General features: G+C 45.2%; 1 protein-coding gene across 1 annotated transcript in view; it reads left to right on the forward strand.

Annotated features, from left to right (window-relative positions):
- The first annotated feature begins 15,390 nt into the window (after positions 1-15,390).
- The window catches only part of SLC35F1 (solute carrier family 35 member F1), a 248,668-nt gene continuing 239,299 nt past the window's right edge, over positions 15,391-24,759 (forward strand). Inside the window, exon 1 of the mRNA XM_075087513.1 lies at positions 15,391-15,678. Within this exon, the coding sequence (XP_074943614.1) occupies positions 15,476-15,678 (203 nt within the window). The 5' untranslated portion in view covers positions 15,391-15,475. The remainder of the gene's footprint in view (positions 15,679-24,759) is intronic.

A 24,759-nucleotide genomic window follows, 5' to 3' on the forward strand; every position in this document is an offset into this window, starting at 1 on the left:
TAAACCAGCCTGTAATTCCTCATAAATCCATCTTGCTGTCTCACAGAGATTGCATTGACTTTTCATTCTTCACTCCCTGTGGCAGCCTATGGTTAGAGAAAACACTGTGGTAAGCTGGTCGTGCTTCAATAGCTCTCTCACAAATGGGCTCATCAATAATTAAATTAATATATTTTCAGACAATGAAGAAAATATTTGCAGCAGAGCTGTGATCTAGCAGTACCCTTCTTTCAGCATATTTTGAGACCACAAAGGCCCCTGCAGGTTCTGAACCTAGCGCAGAAAAAAAAGAAACAAAAGCAACTGAATTTCCACAGTCTTCATTAATTTAATTTAGCCTGAATAATTCATGTAGTGCCTCTCTGTAGTATATTTTATCTGGAGATGCAAAGGCTCTTTAGAAAGTTTGGCAGCGTAATTATCTTTTTACAGGTGAGGAAGCAGAGATAATCTCTATGCTTGAACATCAGGCAGAAGGCAGGGTTTTCCCAAAGCAGACACAAAGCCCCTTTCTGCTGGGTGTAGTTCTGCAAGAAGATGAATCTGGCCCCATGCATTACAAAACTAACTCCAGAAATTTGACTTACCCTGAATGTGACACTAGTAGGAGCTACACTGCAAATAAGGTGACTTAATTGACTTTAAGAGTCAAGTATTTAATTTAGTGCTGCTCTGTGTTGACCAAATGAGTCAAAATCTGAAAACCACAAGTGATAGGGGATCACAGTGGGTTCTCCCTGCGCTTTTGGAGCCTGACGGCACCCTACCCAGCCCTTTGGCAGTCCTTTCCTCAGACGTGGTTTTGTGACGCGAAGTCTCCAAGCCGCTGCTTGCTCAGCTCCCCTTCCACCCCAGGCCTTCATGCAAACCCAGAACGGAACTGGCCCGGCTTAAAAACGACTTATTAAAAACACCCTTAGAGAAGCTGTGTTGACTCTTTCATCTCGTTCACAGTGCTGTAGAAACAACTGTGCCCGCGCACCTCGGGCAGCGAGGTGTTTGAACAGAGCAGTAGCAAGAGACAGGGCGATGGGGAAGAGGAGGAGAAGCTGTCAATGCCTCAGGCTGGTACTGCCACCAAAGACCTTTTCTCATAAAGACCCAAAACCAGGGTGCAACTTTCAACAGCCCCTCCCTCCTTTGAACACAAAACTTTAAATGAAATTAAACTTACCAGTGCAGATTACTCAGGTAGATCTGGGGTTGGATTTACCAGTCCAAACTTTTGGAGCCCAGCTGGACTGAACCGTGCTCCAGTTGTATTTTCTTTGTTATTACCAGGAGCCCTAATATTTGTGCCCGTGCCGTAGCTACCAAGACTGGTGCAAGAGATGGCGCACCCTAATTTCAAACTCATTCTTTCTTATGCACAGCTAGGTGTGAAGGAGTGGATTCAACTCCTTGCTCTAAAAGGCTAATACCCACCCATGTAGTTTGCTGTTAGTCTTCTGTCAGCTCTAAACCCCTAACTTTTTAATGGACTACTACAGCTGGGCAGCAAATTACTGTAAGAGAGCTCCAGATATGTTTGAAGACATTTTTTCTTGGTAATGGAAGAAACTCAGTGGGAACTTCTTTATTACCAATCAGGTCAAAAGCTTGCTAAAAGTTTAAATGCATATCACACAAAACTCAAGCCGGCAGCAGTTATGTGTGACTTTCCTATGATAGAGAAAACCATTTTATCCTAAACTGCACATTGCCAAGAAGGATAACAACAAAATGGTTGCTAGAAGAGGATGGAGAAAAGTATCACACTACTATTGCAGTAGCAGTGGCCACTGATTCAGGAGTCTCCATGCGCCAACAAAATATACTTAGTTGTGGGGTACAAGATAGCGAGCAATCTTGAGGAAGTGTTGTGACATTCAGTTCTGTGATTAGGAGAAAGAATTATTAAACATGGTAGGAGTGATGCAATACAGGTAGAACACTGATGATTTCCTAGACCTGTCTTTTTCCTTTTATGCCTGTTTTACCAAACATTTTGCACTATTGTTGCTCAAACTCCCATTTTGGTTTTTTTTTGCTCTTGCTCATAGTGTCGGTGTAGCAATTAGCTAGACAAGACAGCAGCTATTTGCCATGATTTGCTCCTTAGACAACAGGCAGACTCTGGAGGAAAAAGCAGAGTCAGAAACCAGACAGGAATAAGTGGACCACATAAAATCAGCCCCTCCTGAGTTTCAGAGATCAGAAGAACAAAAGTAGTTGTTAAGAACATTTGTGCACTGAAGTGAAATCTCCCATGACCTCAGACAGAAAAATGTGAATTTTAATTTTTTTTTAGGGCTTGTTATTATTGAGTTTGAAATCGTTTGTTTTTCTGGGAAATCAGAGCCTGGTGAAAGTTAATTAAGTCTCACCCAGAATGAGAAGCTGCAGGTATACAATCTTCAATAGTTTGTTTTAAAAGAAACATCAGCCGTCAAGGCACCTAAAATCCCTGCATAGTTTTGGAGCAGGGAAGGAAGGGAAGAAACAGCCACAGAAAGCCACATCTGTGTAGCATATGCCATCCTGGTCATACAAATGATATGTGCTCTGAAAGTGGACGGTGTATAAGAGAGAAATAAGACATTCTTTTGGGAGTTGGGGAGTAATAGACCAAATACATTTGCATCGTTATATGGTCTGTGCATAAAATCTCTGACCTTTCTACAGGGGAAAATTCTATGTTAATAACACCACATCAACGTCTGCTGTGAGCCGCAGAGTGGTCACACAGAGAGGCATATGGACTGCCTGCAATAATGGCATGTCAACAAGTCATCTTCACTGTAATGGAGGGGCTTGAAAATGATATTTCCTTGGAGGTCATCTCTGGAATGGAAAGAAAGGATGTTGAAGAGTTCTCACATAAAGTCACTCTTCAACTTATTATAACTGGTGATCTCTGCAAAACTGGGTTTGATAAAAATTACATTGGTCCCAGTCATAAGCAAAATGTTCTCCTTGGGAAGAGCAGGGCTTCATAGCCTACCATTTTCTTCTATGGGCATTTCAGCCAGAGATCTCTGGTGAACATTTTGGTGTGTCCCAAACTATCCCATGGAACAGATATTTGTAAATGACAGTCTGCTTGGAAGTATTGCAGGTAGGCAGCAAAGTCTAGGCTGGCCTAGAGAGTTTAGAAGATTCTAACTACAACTTAGGAAATTCCCACTGATCACCTGAGCTGAGCTAACTGTCCAGGTGCCCAAATTGACATAACTTTTTAAGTAAAACTCATACTCTGTATTGTTCCACCTTTCCCACGGGCAAGACTTAGCCTAAAAACTTGCGGTTTAAGGGGAAAGTGATTTAAACCAATAGGCTTTACTTTGTAAAAGTGGCCAGCTAAGAATATGCAATGATCAGTTATGCTGTCTCTGATGACAGGCTTTTTTTGCTTTCCTCAGAGGTGACTGTCCATCAGAGGCAAGGGTTACAGAGGTATTGATAATGCACAAGGTTAACAATTCAGAGTAATCCTGCTTATTCTACACCACTGCACTGTAAGGGAGATTTCTTCATTCTAATTCATTTTCTTCCTTTAAGAGCACATCCAGCTATCTTCTTCATATGGCTCCTTCTCCATGACGCTATCAGTCACTCATCATCTTGATCATCACCAGCCACCGATTTTTTATTATTTTAATCCAGTCAATGGATTAAATTTGGCACACTCTAAAGCCTTGTCTCTACCAGAAAAGTGAGTCAGTTTAATTAAATTGATTTAAACTTATGTAAATTACTATGATAGATGTACTGAAGCTGGTTTAACCTATGTTCATATTGATTTATCTTGCATCAGTGCTGCTACTGCCATGAATGTCAATCATGATTATTTTTTAACCAGTGCACTCATCTAATACCAGCAAAGTCACAAGGCAAGGGAAGAAAGTCAAAACCTGTGTTTTCTTCTGTTGCTGGAGCAAAATGGAGCTTGTTGATACCATGTGCTACAAAAAGCACATGAAATGGTGGAACAAGGGAAAGAAGGTGGCAGGGAGGTAGCAGAAACAGGCAAGTTGCGCACAGTGGACAGGGTTTGGAGAGTAGGAAAATTTGAGAACAGCAATGATAGTTGTAATCCTGTATTCTCCATCTCATAAGCACTGCCCATATAGCTGTCATCTCTCATCATTAATTTTTACTGTACACAGACAATTCCCTTTGCTGGAGAAACCTTTTCATCTGCTGTGGAAGCATCTAAATTACCACAAGAGACTCCTGAAAAGCTCCTTGTGTCAGAAAAGTCAGTGGCGATGACCTTCAGGCACATGGTAGGGCTTGTAAAAAAACAATATGGTTGGGTTTCCAGGGTATGCTCAGGGGGTCTCCGCATTTCATGCTGAAAGCCTATGAAACTGTCACACTGACATTTTCTGGGTATGTTTTTTTGCTGTAATGTCATTCTTAAACCCTCTAGACTTTTCAGAAAGCTGTAGCAGCTGCTTACACTGAAGTGTGACATAACCTTATAGCTGGTAAGGGGCCTGCCAAGATTCCTACCTTGTTCTGTGCACAGATTACTGCTGCATTACCATTGAACACAGATCCAGAGCTTATGTCCAGCTACTCTGTGTAAACGCTTCCTCTGAGTACTGCAGCCTTGAAGAAGTCTACAAAGCAAGAAGACAGTGTCTCGCTCTGTCTGAAATCCAGGCTCTTGGAGTGGCACATAGCTTTTATTTTACTTGCACAGTATTTTCAATTTAAGTAAAATGACTGGAGTATATAATCTCTTGTTCTCATCCCCTCATATGGGGTTTAATGTCACCCACAGGGACTCCTAGTCCAGCAGCTAGTCCAGCAGGTGGAAATGCCATAATCAATTGTGATAGTATACCATGAATTGCTTTCAGTACAGCTTTTGTACACTGTAATGAACTCAGCATGAATGCACAAGTTGCTGTCTTTTTGAGAGGCATGGCTTGGATTTTCAGCTTTTTGAGACCCAGAAAATCCTCATATGGAGCAAATAAGTATCCCATGCACAGCTATTGCATTGACCATTTACGGTATTTTGGAGAACAGAAGAATTAGCACTCTGTTTTCCTGCAAAGCACTAAGCAGCTGACACTCTCTGAATGGCAGATGCCATACTGCTGAGGAATCGTGATATGTTTGCTCCTAGACCACAGTACTGAGGATGCTTCTTGCAATGACCCCTCTGTTCTTCCTGGTAATTTCAAAAACTCCCAAAAAATTTCAGGGAGCCTGAAGCACAGGGTGGGCCCTGTTTTTGTATCACATATCTCCACTCTTTACTTAAAGTCTTTGAGGTAAAATTTGAAATATCTTTGTGCATTCCATAGACTTTGAAAGGACACTTGCCCTGCAGTAACATTAGGTTGGCTGCCCATTTTTCTTTCTGATAAATTATTTGGATGGGTCGAGGTGGAGAAAGTTGAATCTGAATCTGCAAATGCAGCCTGTGCTTACCCAAGAAAACGGAGGACTCAGCAAGCAGAAGGACCCGCAGTATCTGGCAGTCTTTTCATACGACAGTAGGCAGTAGTTTACAGGATTAGCTGTCAGGCAATACATCATAATGGGTACGAGTCAGCCTTCAAGTCCAGCTGTGAAATATTTTGCATGTCTAGCACCCTTCTGGTACTTTGTCTCCAGTACTCCTGTGCTGGGTTACTGAGTCAGACAAAGCTGAAAAGCAGTCCCAGTCATCTGGATCAACTGGATTTAAACTCTGTTACCCAGGCCCTGCTTCCTTGAGGATTTCACAGTATGTGCAGGAGCACATTATGGTGGGATTTACTTGCTTTTACTTCAACACAGGTGTTATATCTCTCTGATAAGTAGTCCTTATCATTGAGGATAGCTCTTGCTTCAGTTGGCATGGCAGTTAAATACTCTCCAGAATATGATAGGCATGTTCATTAATCCCAGTGTAGTAAGGAGTAAATCGCAGTTGCATGTATATCAGGACAAGCACATTCTTCATCCTATTCCTCTGCTCTTCATCCTAAGTGCAGAGCAGGGCAGGGCTCCAGCTCTGCAGTTAGGTACAAATGTCCATAGAAATAAAAAGAAAACATGTTTGCCAGAGCAGTTTATGCACCTGCAAGCAAGAGTCATCTGGCTGGAACCAGGTAAAATTTCTGCCTAAGTGTCCTGCATCTGTTGTTTAACCTGGGAGCTAATTGAACTTGTGCTGAGAACAATTTAAAGGGAAAAAGTCAAAAGGAGGTAGCATCCCAGTCAGCAAAAAAAGAGCTGAATTTGGTCCAGTGCTTTTGCCCACAGACCCTAGTTTCCATATCTCTTTTTGAAATTCAGTGTTCATTCGGAGAATCCTTTGTTAACCATTAGCATATACTTAGACTGTAAAATTTACTGTAGAGGGTACTGTGGGACATGACTTGACTGATCGCCTGATCAGTCTCTGGAATCAAACAGGATTAAGCCCTGAAATAATTCCACTTTCTGTGTATCCATCTTTACCTTGAACAACACTAATGATGGTGACATAATGACCTCATTAGCTGATACATTCCTGAGCATAAGTCATCACGTTAAGCATGTCTACTGCTGCTATTTCAGTAAGTCAGAACAAAAACAATAACTAACAATTGAATAAAGCCTTGAACCTGATGATAACTTCCATTAATCACACAAAAAGTTGACTTATTTGTAAAGTGTGACTAGCTGGTATGATTTTCTTGTCCCCCAAAACAATATATTTTGTCTTTATTTTTAATTCCTTCAGAACATCAGCCTTTGGACTTGGCTCAAGAACAATCCCTTCTCTCACCCACTTGCAGAATTACAGTTGTGACTTGCCAAAGAGGCTTGCAAAACAGAGTGACACATGAAAAAAGATAACATGGAAAGGCACTTTACACTGACAAGGAGAATGTGTTAGTATCTGGATATCAGTCTTTATTTTTAAAAGATAAGACATTTCATAAAAACTTAACAGACATAAAGAATCACAAGCAAACAATAATAAATATCCCCAAACAGTGTTGATCCTGAAGGAAGTATTCTGATTTTTCTCTGGTTTTATTAGCTGTTACCTCTATTGGTGGATATCCTAAATGCCCAGTCAGTCACATACATTTTGAATCTTGATTGAGGCAATAATCCCAAGATGTCCTCATCTCTCCAGTCCAGTCTCTATTATTTCTATCAATAAACCAATGTAATTAAGAATTTGTGTTGGTCAAGCACTTTGTTGTTTTATTTATGTTCATTTATTTTCACTATTGTATAATTCCATGTGGGAATAAGTCACTTTATAGATCCTCATTCTTTTGTGTCTTTCTGTAACTTTGTCCTAACAAAGTGAAAAGTAGTGACAAGGTTACTCTTCCCAGCTCTTTCCCCTTCTGGAGTTTTCTGACCCCACAGTTACACATGCACATACTGTTGAAGCGTAACTCAGCACAAGTGAAGTCATAGTTCATGACCGTAGGAAGGGACCGTAGGAAGTCTTTGGTCCAACCTCCTATTCATGGCAGGCTGAGCCATGACGTGAGACCAGGTCCCTCACGGCTTTTTCCAGTTGGGTCTTGAAAACCTCCAAGCATCTGCCTTGGGCAGTCTGTGCCACTGTTTGATGGAACTAATAAAGCACCTGGCAGTTCTTGTTGTAGCCTGTACCCTGAAGATGCTGTGATTTGGCATCTTTAGAGCACTGTCATGCTAGAAAAAGCATGTGTTTGTTCCTGTATATCCCAGACTATAAGGCAGCCTCAAAGTCTGACCAAGATCCTGACAGTCCCAGACGGCCTCAGGAAGTTAAAAATGATAGAAAGCCATTTTTGCTTCCAACACCTTACTCTGCCTTCAGTGTAGCCAAATATGTACCAAAAAAAGCAGAAGGAAAGGCAGTGCAAAAGTCAGGCCTTGTCCTCCCCTTATAGAATTAATTAAAACACTGCTGTGCTGTCATAGATGTATGGATCCACTTCTAGAAGGCGTCTCTGTGCAGCAGGAGCCAAGGCTGGTGGGAACAGATGTACACAAGGCCAGAGAGTAGAGACCTGAGAAGTTTGAATTGAGCACAAAGAGCAGGCAGTGCTAGTGAAGACGCAGATGCGGTCACAGCAGTTCCATTTCAAATGGCCTTATCATGCAGATAAAACAGAGCAAAGCTAAACCTGCCGGCACCATCATGACTACTGCTTGAAAGTGTGACCTTTCTGCTCCTGCCTTCTGCAGCCTGTCCACGGCTGGATGCCTCTCCCCGTGCCCCTGGGGGAGGAGGGAGGACCACACTGCTCTCGCCCTCGGTCAAGGCTGGGCTGGCACTCCCTGGGGTCTCACTCACATCTCCAGCGGGTTTGATTTAGGTTTCAGCCCTGCCATTCTGTTTCCTCTGGGAGCTATGACAGCAGTAATTAGAAACCAAGAGGCCTCTGAAAGTGAAGCGCTATGAACTAGGACAAAAGTCTGTCAATGAAATGTATTATAGTAACACTAAGGCATAGAATACGTATGGTTGATTTCCTCTAGGGGTTAGCACATTTTCTGTTTGGGAAACCCCTTTAATTCCTCCACAGTCCATCTAATGGCTTTTCTCACTGACAAAATGCACTCTTGTTCTTCTCCTGAGGTGAATTTCTTTAGATGTCAAAATACTTTTTCCAAATTTAATTTTTATCCAGTAAAACTGCTGCGTTACTTTGCCCTGGAGTATGTCAGTATGTCTCTGTCCTCTTACCTTGAGTGTTTGCATGGACGCAGAGACTGCATGGCCAGGAGGACCTCAAGATCACCTTATACGACCTTTTACATGTCACAGGCCTCTACGTTTCACTGTGTTACCTCTGTATGAAAAGTGTACAATGAAACTGGAGCAGTGAAAAGGCTCTTAGTCCAAGGGCAACTTCACTCCTGTAAACCCAGTCCTCTCCTTGTCAGATTGTTGATTATCCGGCTTGCAGATGGACTAGTAAACCACCTCTGTCATGAAGTGGGTATCCCTTCCCATTTTAGGGAGTCAGTCTCTAGTTATCCTTGGGCTAGCACTCCTAATTCACAATAAGGGGCCTAGACATGTGGATACCTCTGCATGCAGGAAGGACATGGGCAAAGTTCATTCCTAAGACAGGGAAACAGGGAGCTGTTCCTAGACAAAATAGAATGGCTCCATCTATTGTGTCTTTCCCAAAAATGTTTCTCAAGTCACGGGTCAAAGCGTTCCTCCAACCTGCTCCCTGAGTCTGCCCTTGCCCAGGCAGAGAAGAGACCTCCTGTACAGCCTGGACTTCCCAAGGCACCATCCAGAGGAGGAGTGCTCCCTTCACATGGCAGGAAACAGGTTTCACAAGTGTGGGCATGAGAGCTAAGGATAATGCATGAGGGAACAAAGTCTGCAAGACTGAGTTTTTTTGTAAAAAGTACAGATAAGTAAAGAAATAAAGCAATATTAGCTAGTCATATTCCTCCGGAAAAGGAATTCTCAAGACTGGTTTCTTCAGCCTCAAAAGGAATTGGTTTGATTTTTCACGTCTGTGTATCACATTTTCTGATTGCTGAACAGTAACAGGTTGAAAAGGGTTTTTGTTGTTTCATAGAAAACCAGGATTATTTTAAAAACTTGTTATTTCTGGACAAGTAGAGACACTTATCAGGGCATACTGTAGAGTAACATTCAATTATGTAATGAGGAAGGAGAGGGAAGCATGCAATAAAACAAATAAAAGTAATAGTCATGTGGTGTATTGAAAAGAACAAGTAGGTTGAATTGCTATTGGGCTGTGCAAAAATAGCATGACACGACTATTATAAGTTCATTTCTCTTCTGCCAGCAGATTAGGGACTTCTTCCCACTTGCTTTTTCAGTACTGAATATCAACGAGGGAAATAACAGCCTGCCTCCCTGCAGCTTTCTGAGATGATGAGCTGTTGTTAGTTTCTTTTGAGATTCAGCTTTCTTTCCAATTTGAGTTTTTGAGTCTTTGAGTGACCTATGCTACAAGCAAAGCAGGAAAGTTAATGCACCTCTTAATTAAGCTCTGCAGGATTCATCTATTTTTATGCAAATAAGGGAAGGGACAAGTAGGTAAATATCTGCAACTGTCTAAAAGCTACCTGTGACTGCATGCCTACTACAAACTCCGCTGAAATGATAGCTGCAGTGAAGCAAGTGAAATCTTGAAGAAGAGGCAATCATATGTGAGACAGGAACACTCTCCATCCTCCTCCAGAGAAACTGAGCTATCTCACATGTTCCATTTCTGAACTGCTTGTGAACCTTTTACTGTTGTAAGCCAAGGCATTCGCAGATTATTTATTGTACTTTTTATTGTGCCTTTGTTGCTCACCCAAGGTGATGGAAGCAAATAAATTCTATTTAATTTTACCTTTTCCATATTGTAGAATGCATCTTTCTTAATATGGACTCAGGCTTCAATGGTATAGCAATGTAATTCTCCCTGTCTCTGTGTGTCTGTGTGTAAATATTTCCCTACAAGAGTGAAAATTGTTAGTCAGTTGGTATATTCCCTCCTGCAACTAATGAGAAACATAAAATATTGTTACAGTGGATATGAAAAATAGGCATTGTTACCTGCAACCTTCCTCACCCCTTGTGTGATGCTGGTGGGTTGTCTTGCCTTGCTTGTGCTGCAAATGAGTGAGGAGCCAGCGGGAGGAGCAGCTCTGTGTGCCTCTGTGCTCTCTTCTTGTTTTGTTAGATGCAGAGATGCTGTCTGGGAACTGTACGTGGGCTGTGTGCTGAGATTCCCCACAGCCATGTTGCCTTTCCACAGCTGTTCATCCACTGGTGTGTATGAATAAACATGCTACGCTCAGATTCAGAACTGCTGACTTCTCATCTCCTAAGAAGTTGACTTGTGAGGCCCTGATTATCTGTAACAACCTGGCAGATGGCAACAATGGTGCCAAAATGGGACACTGGCGCATGGCGGCTGAGGGTTAACATGAAGGTTGTGCTGCTGTGCGCTGTTCCTGCTTCTTTTCCTCATAGTCAGCCTTACACGTTGGAACCGTATCACTTCTCTGAGACTTTCTCAGGTGTCGGGAGGTGGCTGGAGTAGCTGGGCTCTTCTAATAAAAGCTTGCCTGAGAAGAGGCTCGGCAGGATTTTGAGTAAAAGACTTCTGTGCAAACCAACATCTTGCCTCTGTGGCTGTTGCCTGTCCCCCAAAAACACCATAACAAAGGCTGTCACCACTGCCCTATGCAGCATTGCATGTAAAGATACCTGGGCTACTTTTAAATAAGCTAGGCAGAACCACTAGGGCCCCAGGACGGTGCTCAGCTCAAACTCACCAGATATATTAAGACCTCCTCTCTGGAATGCCATGCAGAAACAAGTGGGATGAATCTCAGCTCTGAGCTAACATTGACCCACGCAGTGTTGCAGTAGAGTGTGCTAACAAAAGGTCTTCTCATTCCCTCCAGACGCAACTATTTCATTCCAGGTATAAAATCAAAACCAAATGTAATATTTGGTTTATTACTAATAATCAAGCAATGTTTCTATCAAATAAAAATGTTTAGTATCAATAAAGTGTTATCTCAAATACTAAAATAGAAATATTAATAAATCAAAGTATAAGTTTGATATAAATCAATCAGCAAGTATAGAACAGTCATTCTGACTGTTGAAAAAGAGATCATGACTCATCCTCCTGGTAGCCCTGGTGCTTGCTTGAGAAGTGACAGACCATGCCCAGTCCTGGCCAGAGCTGCTTCAGTACCTCATTTTTCCCACTCCTGAGAAAATATGATGCAGTGGGCTGGTTGCCTGACTGAATCCCCATGACAAGCCAACCAGCCTTGGGGAATACAACACTCACAGCTGTTCCACATCTTAGGCGAGAGCTGCAACCACTGGAGTTCGGGTTTCTCGGAGCTGCTCATCAGCTGGGGACCAAGGCATGCCGACAGTACTGCAGAACAGCAATTTCAGCGATTCCTGGAGACTCAGCTGGAAAAGGAAAGATTGAGTTTTAACTCTAAAATTTGGCTAAGTTCAGGTAAGACCCCAAGTCCCTACATCCAGCATTCAACCTACTGGGAGATGGAGGTGCACTTCTTTATAAAAATTTCTCATTTGTTGACACTATTCCCCTGCTTATAAATTTTACCGGTGCCGTGTCACCCCCCCTAGTTACTGGTTGGCCTCTAGTCCTGCTACAAGTCTTGCCAGGTCTTGAGTAGGGTCAGAGCACAGCTACAAGTCAGATCCCCAGGAGAGGAGTTCCCCACTTAGTGTAAGGGTTGGCCTTCAGGCGCTGGGATTTAGGCTTGAGCCAGGCCCCCAGGCAGTGGGTTTGCAAGCGGGTGAGGCTGCCGTTACAACAGCTTTGTGCATGTTTATTGACAGAAACTGAGAAGTAAAAACAACTCCATCCCCTGTGAACTTAGGTGACCATGGAGAGGTGTTTTCATTTTATTTATGGGGGATGTTGGTGACCACAAAGGCTGACTCAGCTCAGCGCCTTTGAGAATCTGGCTTTAAACTCATGCGACAATTTTGGAAAACCCAGACTTAAAAATGGACTTCACCCTAGAAAGCAAAGCAACTTCTTCAACGTAAACCACAAAGAGGAGTCATTGGACTAACCTCTAGCATGTTCACCTATTAATCAGTGGGTTGAAATGTTTAACAAAAAATACATTTTCACAGTTATATAAATTCTAACCTTATCTTTTGGTAGAATTAATCCAGTCAGGTTTTACATTAATGATGATGCCAGACATGCCATAGTTGACTGTCAGCACACTGAGAAGCAGCTAGAAGGGAGACGAACATGCTTAGCACTGTGTTTGAAATCGGGCCAAGAGTGCTCAGACTGCGAGGGATATTGAGCCACATGAACAGCATCCTGAGTAATTATGAAAATGTTAAAAAATGCTGTTCTCAATCAGTCACTACTGATTGTATGATGCAGTCAATCTGCTGATATTATTAAACAGAATACATCCAGTATAATTGTTCCTCACAGTAATTTTGTCTAATCATGCAAATAACCTAGCATGGCTAAGCTGCAACATCAAACACATAAAGCCATGCGATGGGGTAATGCTACATGTGCAGCGTGACAGTGAGATGAACTGAAAAGTAATTGGAAACAATTTTATTTGGCACAGCAGAAGTTTGGCATCATACTTATGACAGACCTGCGCATGCAAGAAATCCATTCGTGGTGATGCAGCAGGGCTGTTTGCACAGACCTACAGTTTCTCTGCATCGGTAAAAAGGAGGCTGCCAAAAAAGGAGGCTGTCCTGAGCCTCCCCTGTTTATCAGCAGCTCCCAAACTGAACTTAAGGTATGCATTCATTTGGTTTAATCAGTAGGAATAAAGTTACACAAACACTGTTGATCTGATCCTCTCAGCTGCTGGATTAGTCTGAAATGGCCACTGAGCACCCAGAAGCAAACACATCTCTTATCTAACCCCTCTCAATCCGGCGCAGAGAGTATTTCCAGAATATTTGCAGTTGCCATCCAGCCCACAGTTTGGAGAAGCAGCGCGTTTAACGAAGGGCATGGAACCGTTACCAGATAGGTGCTAGGGGTCCACAGGATGGAGACGAGCGTGTGAGTTGGGGGTGCTAATGCTGGACCCACACGGTGACGGCACACAGCGGTGATGGCTGCACCGGGCGGCCCGCCCAGCAGCTAGCATTGCGCTGCCCTGGCTGCAGACACTGAGGCTTTGGAGGCTCTGTTCCTTCCACTTCCAAGAGCTGTCAGGGAGAATGAACCTCATCTTCTCTCCACTTATGGAAACATGTGGTTGCCATGGGGGGAATAGGAGAGAGAAGAATCTCTTAGTAGCATAATCCGATTCCAGTGAGGTTCGGCTCGTGCTGAAAACAGCTGGCTTTCTGCCCAGAACGGAGAATGAACTTTAGAGGATTTTGAGTGAGTGAGCCCCATCTTCAAAAGCATTCCTCTGGTAGAGCAACATGCTCCACTGGATCTCGTCTGAAGACCTGTTAGACTGAGGTTGCTGAGGTGCTCAGAGTAAACCGATACATTAAAAATTAATATTGGCAAAAGGAATAGTTCCTATAAACAGACATTACCAACCTGAAGTCTAGTCATTAAAAAAAAACAAAGGTAAAAGCAATTTTGAGTATTACATCTACCTGATTTCCCCTGGGGACACTCCACGGCTTTATAATCACATTTTCCTGATTTTTGTGAATATTCTTCTCACCTTCATGCCTTTGTGTAAGGTTCACACAAACAGGGATACAGGGAAAAAATCTGTGACAGAAATAAGTAGGGGGTACAACTGAATGGAAAAGGTGAAATTTCAAGTTTATTTAACTTACAGGACTTTACGAAATTATCAGGTAATACATTTCAGAGGCACGATTGATTTAAAAGGTATGTATATGTTTTACCTCCTCTGAGCCTAATTCAATTTTTAAAATGAAAGATCCTCCTCTTTACAATAAGAAATATTAAAACCACGTCCATTCCATTTCCTTTCAGAGAGACTCCCCGTATGTGAAAGAGACAAACACGATACTCTCTAATAAGCCTCGCCCAGGCATGAACTTGTGGTGCACCATCCCCATGAAAAATGCATGGAGCTCTGAACTTTGTGGCGACCGCCGTCCTCCCGCAGCCCCTCACGGTTGTTCAGAATTCATTTTTTATTTACACTTTTTCCAATTCACCGAAGAGGATGCCACGGTTCGGAGGATGAACGTACGGCAGTTCCTAGGCGCTAACACCGGTGGAGGAGATGCCGTGCTGCCTAGCTGTAGGCGGGTCGGGCGACTAGCAAAAACAACACCCCAAAAAGGCAACTAAACACCCCAAAAGAAAATGGGTATTTCACGGGGTGAGGTCTGGGGGCGAGCTCCCCTTGGCCCGGCTGCCCCCTCGCTCAGTCGGCGCGGATGCTCGGGCGGGGGCGGGACGGTGGCACCGACCTGCGGGAGGGACCCGCGGGAGGGGTGGGGGGAACGGGACACCCCCGGAGGGGGGGACACCCCCGAGGGGACACCCCCGGACCCCCGCCCGCCTCCCGGCGCCGCCGCGGGGTCGCAGCCGCCGCTCACGGCGCCCCCTGGCGGCCGCCGCCGGCGCCTCCGCCGCGCTGGCCCGGCGGCCTGGCGGCGCGCAGGGGTGGTCGCAGCCGCTCACGGCTCCGCGGGGGGCTCCGCCGCCGCCGTGACGGGCCGGGCCGGCAGCCGTGCGCTGGGGTTGCGCGGGGAACAAAGGGGATCGAGGCGGCTCCGCGGCTCCGCCGGGGGGAGGCACCGGCTGGGCGCGGGGGGTGTGGGGAGGGGGAGGGGGAGGAGGAGGAGGAGGAGGAGGAGGGTCGCCAAACTGCTGCCACTTCGTCGACCGTGAGCGGCACTCGCTGGCGGCGGCAGCCCGCCCCCCGCCGCATGGCAGCCCAGTGAGGGAGGAGCGGGCGAGGGTCTGGCGCTGCCCGGAAGCCGAGGGAGCCAGCGCCGGCGGCAGCAGCGCCCGCCGCCCGCCGGGATGCGCCCCGCTCTCCGCTGAGGCGCAGCCCCGCCGCGATGCTCTCCCCCGAGCGCCACCGCCACCACCGCCACCCCCCGCCGCCGCAGCCGCCGCCGCCGCCGCACCACCCGCCGCAGCCCAGCCATGTCGTGGCCACCATCGAGAACCTGCCGGCGGAGGGCGGCAGCGGCGGCGGCAGGAGCGGCATCTCCGCGCCCTCCTCCAGCGTGCGCCAGAGGATCAGGAAAGTGCTGAACAGGTGAGGCCGGGGGATGGACCGGGGCTCCGGCGGCACGGAGCGGCGCGGCACGGAGCGGAGCGGCTCCCTGCCCCGCCGCCGCTCGCCCCGGGGCGCGCAGGTCCCGGGGGCGGCCGTCGGGGGAGCCCCGGCCCGGCCTCCTCGGCGGGGTGCACCGGGGGCCGCGAGGGCTCCGCCTGGGCTGGGCTCGGCTAGGCTGGGCTCGGCTGGCAGCGTCTTTCCCCGCGGAAGCCGCGGGCAGGGGGCGGCGACGCCGAGCCCCCCCCCGGCCCATTGTTGCCTCCGAGGCGGCGACGTGAGGCGCGGCCCCGGCCCGCTCACTCCCTCCCTGCTGGGACCGGCACCGGGACCGGTCGCACCTGCCTTTCCCGCAGGCACACCCACCCCGACAGCGTGTCCCTCGCGCCTCCCGCCTGCTTCGGCTCTCCTGGCCCGCCGCGGACACGCGTGGGGCGGCGGGGAGGAGGGAGCACACCGACATACCCGCTGCCGCAGCCCGGCCGGCGGCGAAGGCGCTGCCGGGGCGCCCGGAGCGCGGGCGGGAGGCGGGCGGGAAGCGTCACCCCCCCCACCCCCCCAGCCCGGCGGGGTCCGCCGGCGGCAGCGGCCGGGCGGGGCCCGAGGGTCCGGGGTGGCGGGTGGCCCCGCGTGGGATTTTTGCCCGGTTTCCCACCATCCGGCGTGGCGGGGGGGAGCACGCTCTGGCTTCGGGAGCGGGGTGCTGCCGAGGCGCTCGCTGCTCCGCTCGCCTGTGCGTGCGGCTCGGAATTGGCGCTGCAAAGATAGGAGAGCTGCAGGGTGTTCGGGTCAAATTATTTTACCGAGCGCACAAGAAGACGCTGGAACCATCTTACTTAAATCCTTCTCTTCGCCAGTTGTTTCTTCTGCACTGCATTTCGTTAGGGCTGAGGTTTTTACAACGAAACGGCGTCTCTCCAAAGCCCGACTGGTTGCGCTTCTCCAGAAGGAGCATCAGAGCTCCTGTCTGACCAGCCAGCCCAAGCCATCGCTTTTGCCTAATGACTTTTACTTGTTAAATAGAGCAGGTGCAGCGATGGGACAGTTGTACCAGTGTCGGTATCATTGTCCCCACTTCAGTTTCGGGTACTTGTAGTTTGGATGAGCTGCGAAGAAAAACATCAGCTTTTCTATCTGGATATACTAGTTTTGAAGATGATGCTTGTTGACTCTTTCAAGCTTTTAAACGTTAGGAAATTATCATTGTTACTGTCTTTGTTACAAGTACCTGAAGGTATTTGATTGCTCATAGATCATTGCTATTATATGCAGTTAATTAACTGTTACCGTTCTAGGAGGATCCTCAAAAGCATCAGTAAGGGAGGAAATATTTATCCTTTGTTATTTGAGCATGAGAAGGATTGAAAAGAAGTTGAAACAAGTAAAAGCTTCTTCAGCTCAAACTCGGTTACACATTTTCTTGTACACGCACATTTGTGACTCTCTGTATAGTAAAATTCACTCAGTTCCTCAGCCCAACGGTCTGTGTCATCTTCAGTGCCCTGTGCTTGCAAAATCCTGCTCTCCTTCTGCTTGGTCATCCTGAGGTGTGTGCCAGTCCTGAAATAAGACACTAGAGAAGTTTTCTCAGGGGCAGCAAGAGATGTATGAAGATGTGGTGAGGGGATCAGATACAGAAGCAATAGGTACTTCTGTTCAAGAGTGGTAATAGTGACCTCTGGGCAGCCATCAGATTGACCGCAGGCTTTATGGCTAGGAGGTGTTGGCTTAATTCATATAGTTCAAGCAGTTACCGTACCTCAGCCTTGGCTAAAGAGTCAAATCAATATTTTGTCTTATATATGTATGATTGAAATGAGAATAACTAGATTTTTTTTTGAAGGGGAAAAGGACAGAAATTGGCTATGGTGACCAAAGTTCAAATCTCTGTTCTGATTCACAAACTAATGAACAGCAGCCCAGTCACTCTTTCGCAAACATATTCTTTTCCCCTCCCCAAACATGAAACAAGAGCCAAATTTTTCCAAATTTATGTGATTTATGGAGAGGGAGAAGACTTGTTACTGTGGTGTTTTAAGGCAGCCTTTTCTTTGTGTGAGAGACTCCTTAGCCCATCCCAAAGTCTGTATAAAGGGAAATTTTGCCCGAGTTAGGTTTCGTTTGACTTTACATGGGAACTAGGGACTCAGCCTGTCTAACATCATGGCTTCCATGCAGTATTTCTGTTGATACAGTGAAATGCATCCTTAAACAGCAAAATGAATCCTGACACCATGTTTGTGTATTCATCTAATATGGAAACAACAGCATGCAAATGTGTAAGGGAAAGGAAGAAATATGTACGCCATATCCCAAAAGAAGTAGGAGCCCAGAACAAACCAAGCATTGGCATCTTCAGTTAACGTTTTTCTACTGGAAAAGGGTAGCACTCTTTCCGTTCTGTCTACGCTTTTTTTTGCGCCATTCTCTTGAGACCTGTTTGAAAGGTTCCTGATTGACTCATTGAGTTGAGCTCATGTGCTTCTGTTTTTTGCTAGACAAAGTGGGGGCTCCTCAGGCAGATGAACAAAATAAAAAGGTTGACAACAGCTGGGGTTGCCAGGAACCTTGTAGCTGGTAGAATCACAGAATAGTTTGGGTTGGAAGGGACCTTTAGAGGTCATCTAGTCCAACGCCCTGCAGTGAGCAGGGACATCTTCAACTAGATCAGGTTGCTCAGAGCCCCGTCCAACCTCACCTTGAATGAGGGATGGGGCATCCACTACCTCTCTGAGCAACCTGTTCCACCAGTGTTTCACCACCATCATGTAAAAAATGTCTTCTTTATATCTAGTCTGAATCTACCCTCTTTTAGTTTAAAACCACTACCTGTTTCCTATTGCAACAGCCCATGCTAAAACGTCTGTCCCAAGGGAGGGGACAGGCTCTGGTGTGGTTGTGGAGTTAACAAGGCAGCAGGAGAATGGGGATAGACACTGGCAGAAACTGAGCATCATTTCTCTCTCACTTTATATGTAGTTTGGTCACCCAGGCACTTGGTGATTCCTGAATTGCCTTTGAAGGCTATGGAAACTTATTTTAATTTCACCTTCCAACCTTGCCTCCCTGTTCACTCAATAGATCCCGAGGTAATAGAGAAACACTGGAACAACCCCCCCAGGGTGTTTGAGAGAGAACATACTGAAAGCAGAGCTGGTTGACTGTAAAATTCTATTTCATTGATCACAGCAAACACTGCACTCTGTGAAAAAGCTGGCCATAACAGAAAACCAAAGTAAAATACAAAACTAAAGGGTGAGAACCATGGAGGACCGGAGATGCTCAATTAAATTGTGGGATTTACTGGAATAGTTTTGATATTAATTCTGAGCTGCCAGTGACGGTGAACAGGACCTGCTGCAACAGGAACAAGGTTCCTGTTATCCTTGAAGTCTGTAGAGGATGACTTTTAATTGCCGTTGCATTAAGGGAAAATGTCGTGGTGATTACACACTGCAAATGTGTTCCTGGACCTGTGATTCACACCCGTGGTCCATGAATCCCAGCTGCAGGGCCCTGCCTGGTACCTTCCTTGTGACATTTGCTCAGCGGCTGTCCCTGGCTGACCCTGCCCTGCTATATTGCAGGGCAGAGAAAGAATAATGTTGGCTGCTTGATTGCTTGCTTGCTTGCTTCCCCACAGCCTCGGTGAAGCCAAAATTGGACTCCACCACCTCTGTCTGCTTGTAGAGGACCACTTAATGAGCAGTGACTCACCTGCTCCCTATTGCCTCCCACCTATAGTGGGAAGCAAGAAAAAAAGGAGAAAACCTTGCAGTTTGGAACTCTGATGTTCTCCATGCTTCCACCCTGGCACCTCTGTATTTCAGAGATGCCTGATGGAGGGTCTGAACCCGCTCTGTCTGGCTCTGTCCCAGCACAGAGTGGTGGCTTCTCTCCCTTCCTTGCACTCCCTGGGTGACCTGAAGGGTCAAGAGCAGAGAATCACCTGCAAAACGTTGCCTGTAGCCTCTGAAGCCTTTTGAACTAATTTACAGGTTGATCTCATGTTGGGAAGGCTGGTTATCACCTCCTTAGAGGAACTGGGCAGAGAATAAACATTGCTGAAACACAGTGGGAGCAGGCTGCCAAATGATCTCTTTGGGGGATTCTTGGAAATTTTTTATCTAAATGAGAGCCAGCAAATGAGGTACCTGGACATAATCTCCGTAGTCCTAGGCACCAGGACAAGGAGGGAAAATGAAGTTTCTGCAGGGAGAATCAGTTAAGATCTTTAGATACTATGACAAAGTTATTTTACCTAAGTAAATGAGATTATTCAGGGACACAAAAAATACCATAGCAGTGTCAATGAACTCAGGTCTCCAAAGTAACATCTAAGGCCCTGCTGCTGTATTGCTTTCCGTGATGAGGACTTTTTTAGAAAGCTGGATGGCACATAACATTTTTTCTGGGTTTACCCACTTCTATCTTTTAGTGCTTTCTTAAGGAATACTTGCTATAAAACCTAGCCATGCCTTATCTTGCTGTTTCAAGGATGTCTTCATGTGCTTTTTCTTGCTCTCTGTTGTTAAATGGCACTTTGTATTTTTCAGAAGTTTCCTAAAAATCATATCAGAACATCAGAGACATATTCAACTTGATATCAGAAAATGGAGTAAGAGTAATTTCGGGCACTCAGTCCCATGCCATCTTTTAAATAGCTTTGTACTTAAGTTCTCTGCACTAGTGAATTGTGAAAGCCTTCTCTGGAGCAGTGTGTCTCTCTCTACTTTGCTCACTTATTCACTTGATCAGATAATTTTTAGCCTTGTGCATAAAGCCAGTGTATGGTCTAATTACCACTACCTTTCTTAGGAGAAGGAAGAAAAAATAATATTGCTAATAAGTATAATTTATTAGGTTAGGCAGTGATTTATTTAACAAAATTACATGAAGAAAAGCAACTGGGATTCTTCTTGTCAGACAGCCCGCCTGTTTGGGTACAGTCTGAGTAAAACTTTTGCCTTTTTAGTTTGCTGCAGGCCCAATTCATCCCAGATAATGAGCTGAGGAAGAATTTGGCCCACTAGCTGATTAACTTTGAACTTGAACCATGTGTAAAGGCTACTAACTCTTCAGAGATGAGAGCTGTTTAAATGACATATCAAAAGCTATAACCCAATGATTTTTTTTCTAATAATATGTATCCACATAGTAAATCAGATGGAGTTTATGTGCCAAAAAGAACCTGAAACTGAATAATAATGAAATTGAGGCAATGTATGCCATTGCCCCAAAGCAATAGTGTCATTCAGTTGACTGATCAGAGAGGCAAACAAACGAAATAATTTATGGCATTTTTCCTTAATGAAAAGCAAGGCAAGGATCAAACGTATAATTTTTGGAATCCTTAAAAAAAAAAAAAGGACTCGGTATTCATAACCTTCAGTTGTTTCGCTTTCTTCTTCAAAACAAAAGGATTGGCTTCCTTTGGGATTTTTACTCTTAAAAAGTACAAATAGCTTCTCAAAGTCCTCCCAGAATAACAGTGACTGTAGAAGAATGAATCTGAGCCCAATTCAGATAGCTGTAGCTCTCCTTTTAGGTAAAAATATTTATACCATTCTGAAGTAAGTCAAAGAAAATTAGTTCAGAGCATAGATAAAGCAACTAGGTTTACTTTCTTGTACCTGTTAGTATTATTATTTTTAGCTGGGGAAGTGGGAAGGTCATATCTGCCCATAAGAAAGCATCCTGGCAGAGGACATAGAAATCAACTGATGAAAAATTGTCCACTGTTTCACTTTTTCATTAGTTTACTTGTAATCGCCATTTTGAAAGCAAGTGACCACTGTGAATTAGCTACGTTCTCAATGATTTGGGTGCGTGAGGGAAACACCTGTAAAACAGGATAAAAAGATGCTTTTCCTCTTCCCCTCCAAACAGATTATTTCAGTGAATGCACACTTATTATCATGCCATGGCACACTTAATGCTTTGACTGAGGTGAGAAGATGATCTAAAGGACATAAAGCTTCCATTTTGCTGCTGTAGTAGGTACTGAAAATCCGTCCAAGTATGGTTTCAAAGCATCTGAGCATGGTTTCCTAACAGGCTTCGGAGTCAGTGTTGGAAAGCTTTGCCCCCCTTGCCTCGCTTTTGCTCCTGAGAATTTGCACCTTAGGAGGTACAAGCCTTGTCAGTCCTATTCTGAAACAGGAGTTGTTTGGAGTGATTTGGTATGGTAAGTGCACTGTAATCTAAATGCAACAGCCCGCATAGTAATTGGGAAGAGACTTTCCCTTAGGAGGGGCAATTTGGCAAGGCAAAATATGTGGGTGTCATCTGTCTACCTATGACATTCCGGAGGCCGGTACTTATTGGGTGCCTGTCTGTCAGTAGGAATTTTTGACCCTGGCTGTGCTGTGGGCTTTGGGAAGGGGTTACTGCCTCTTGAACCAGGGGGGTTTCAAAGGAGCAGCACTGTAAATGGCTCCATAGAGAAAGCTAGGGGAATGGACAGAGTGGCTCTTATAGGATGGACAGAGCAGCTTTAATGTGCTAATGAGGAGAAGGCCAGATGCCAGCAGCGATCAGAAGGGCTCTTTGTGGCTCTGTCTCTGGAGATGGCTGGAGTCTCTGTCCTTATCGGGGTTGAAACACTGGGACTATTAGTGAGGTGTTCCCTTCCTTTAAGTCAGCAGATAGCCTTACAGATCAGCACTTGAATACTGATTAGGGCTAATTACCAGAAAAGCTTAGGGAAAAGAACTTGCTGAAGAAGCTAGACTTTAAAAAAACCTAAAACTCATGCTCAAAGGCTGTGAGCTGAGCTCAAACTTAGCTGAAATCACCTGTTGCAAGAACCTGTATGGGAACTCATAAATTGCTGTGATAGTAAAGTGTGTAAGTATTGGTGGCTGTGAAATTCATGTTGTGAACCACCTCATCTACCTGTCTCAGTTTGTTTATCCATTATCTGTCTTTCTTGGATTTTTACTGAAAACATGCCACTTTTGAAGCTTTTCTTCAGCTTTCTCTGACTTGTTTTGTCTTGTGATTTAAGAAAGCATTTCTTCAATACATACCCTCTGTCATTTTTCTCAGAGGCACCAATCGATTGAGGTAGCGGGTTTGGCTCCCATGCATCACATTCTCCTTGGTACAGCGGGAACTGAGGAGAAATAAAAAGAGGAGAGATCGTTCCCACAGCCCAGCTGTGCTCAGTGAGGGTACCTGTGCAGCAATACCGTGCTGTACTTCTGCAGGGAGCGCACCTGCTTTTTGGAATGTCCCACAGTACACGGCACTAGCCAAATAATTTCCTAGATGGGGTGGATGACCCTTGATCTAACACAAAAGGTCTATCCACAAATGATGCCATGTAGGTGCCACTGTAAAAAATTGTGACATGTATTAAGCCAGCCTTCTGTTTGTAGCCAGTAGAGTCATTTGGGCCCTTAATTTCAGTTTCCCCTTGGTGTGGTGGTCAGTTGCTTCCTTACAGTGCCTTTTCCCATAGTGATGTGGGAGGCCACGCTCCTCCTTCAGATAGGTCTGACCTGTGGTGGCACATAGGAACTTAGGAGTCAGATAGTGAATGTTCTGTTTTGCTATGACTTTTTTTCCTGTCAGAAAATGTAGATGAGTCAAAATGTTGGCAAGAAGGATTGGATTTTCTTAACACTGCATGTTCAGCAAGATTTCTTATGTCTTAGATTTTTTTTTGATGGAAAGCAAGTAAGGCTTCATGGTAATCTGGCGATGGGAGTATTTGTGTAGGAGACCAAGTTTATCTCTGCTTTTCTGCATCCCTGAGGGCTACTGTGAGTTTCTTTTGGGATGAAGAACCTGTAAAGGTCATGGTTTTGTCCTAATACAAAATGGAGGAAGTTTTAAAAATTAAAAGTTTGGAACTAGAAGATGCTTTTTTTTCCCAGCTCATCTCCCAAGGCATTTCAGGCTTCATGGTGTGTTCATTTACAAAAGCACACTATGCTTGAAACAGATTGCTGCATCTCTAATACAGATAAATGAGGTAATTTATGTCCAGTATCAAGACCATAATTATTACCTCCTAAGCCCTAGTGCTAATTGCAACCTGTAAACCAGTATTAGATGATGATGGAATGAAAACAAAATTTGAAACAGTTATGGTAATGGCCATTAGTTTACCTAGCCCTCTCTGGTGTTCATTTGTCAAAGAAACTATCGTGCGTGTGTCCAGAAGCCTCTTCACTGTATTTTATTGGGCTGCATTGATTTTAAAATGGTGCTGCCTTCTGTACCACATTGGTTCTCATTACTTTTCTCATCTGGCAAGTGTTTTGGTGTGATCTGACTTTTTCTGGTTTCCATTTGGTGGAAATGGAAAATGAGTTAAGAGGGGACTAGATGTTTCCCCCCGTTTGGTGAAAGGGAGAGGAAGCCACCAGCAGTGTGGGAGAGCTGAGTCTGCTCCAGCTTTGATACCTCTTCATCAACATCACTGAAGAGGAAGATTGCTCCACAGCTCCACTCTGGGATCTCTCCAGCTTAATAACTAAAATCCTGGTCCGTAATGTAGCCTTGGGGCTGCTAGCTCAGACCCTTTCAGTGGAAGGGGGAGTTTGAGGGGGATGGACTGAATTAGAGTGGTGTCTACAAGGTAGAAGAGGGGTGGGGGACTTCTGTCTGCCTTTTTTTGAAGAGAGGAGGTAGATGTCTAACTCTTCAAGACTGTCAGTTGCAGACAGGGGAGGCCTGAAATGAGTCAGGTAGGGGCCTAATGCTCCAAGGGAGTAAGGCATAAGCGGTACCCTATCCTATACTTTCTGGTTTTAACCCAAGATTTGGATCATTATCTACCCAGGTGCCTCTGTGGTCATCCCAGGGTGCAATGTTCTGCGTGGATCTTTGCTTCCCACCCCCCACCATGATGATGAGGCAAGTGCTGGAAAATACGTAATAAAATTAAATTAATTACCTTGTCTTTATTCTAAGCCCAGATATTTTATAGTGTTTAAATAGCTTTGTGTTTTCAGTGGCTTCTGCAGCCTGATTTGGGCCATTTACCTTCTGAAATCTCTTCTCACTAGAAGCTGAGTGCCGTAATGAAACTGAGCTGTTTCCTGTTGCTCC

This window comes from Phalacrocorax aristotelis, chromosome 3 (genome assembly GCF_949628215.1).
Source record: "Phalacrocorax aristotelis chromosome 3, bGulAri2.1, whole genome shotgun sequence".
Lineage (NCBI taxonomy): Eukaryota > Metazoa > Chordata > Aves > Suliformes > Phalacrocoracidae > Phalacrocorax > Phalacrocorax aristotelis.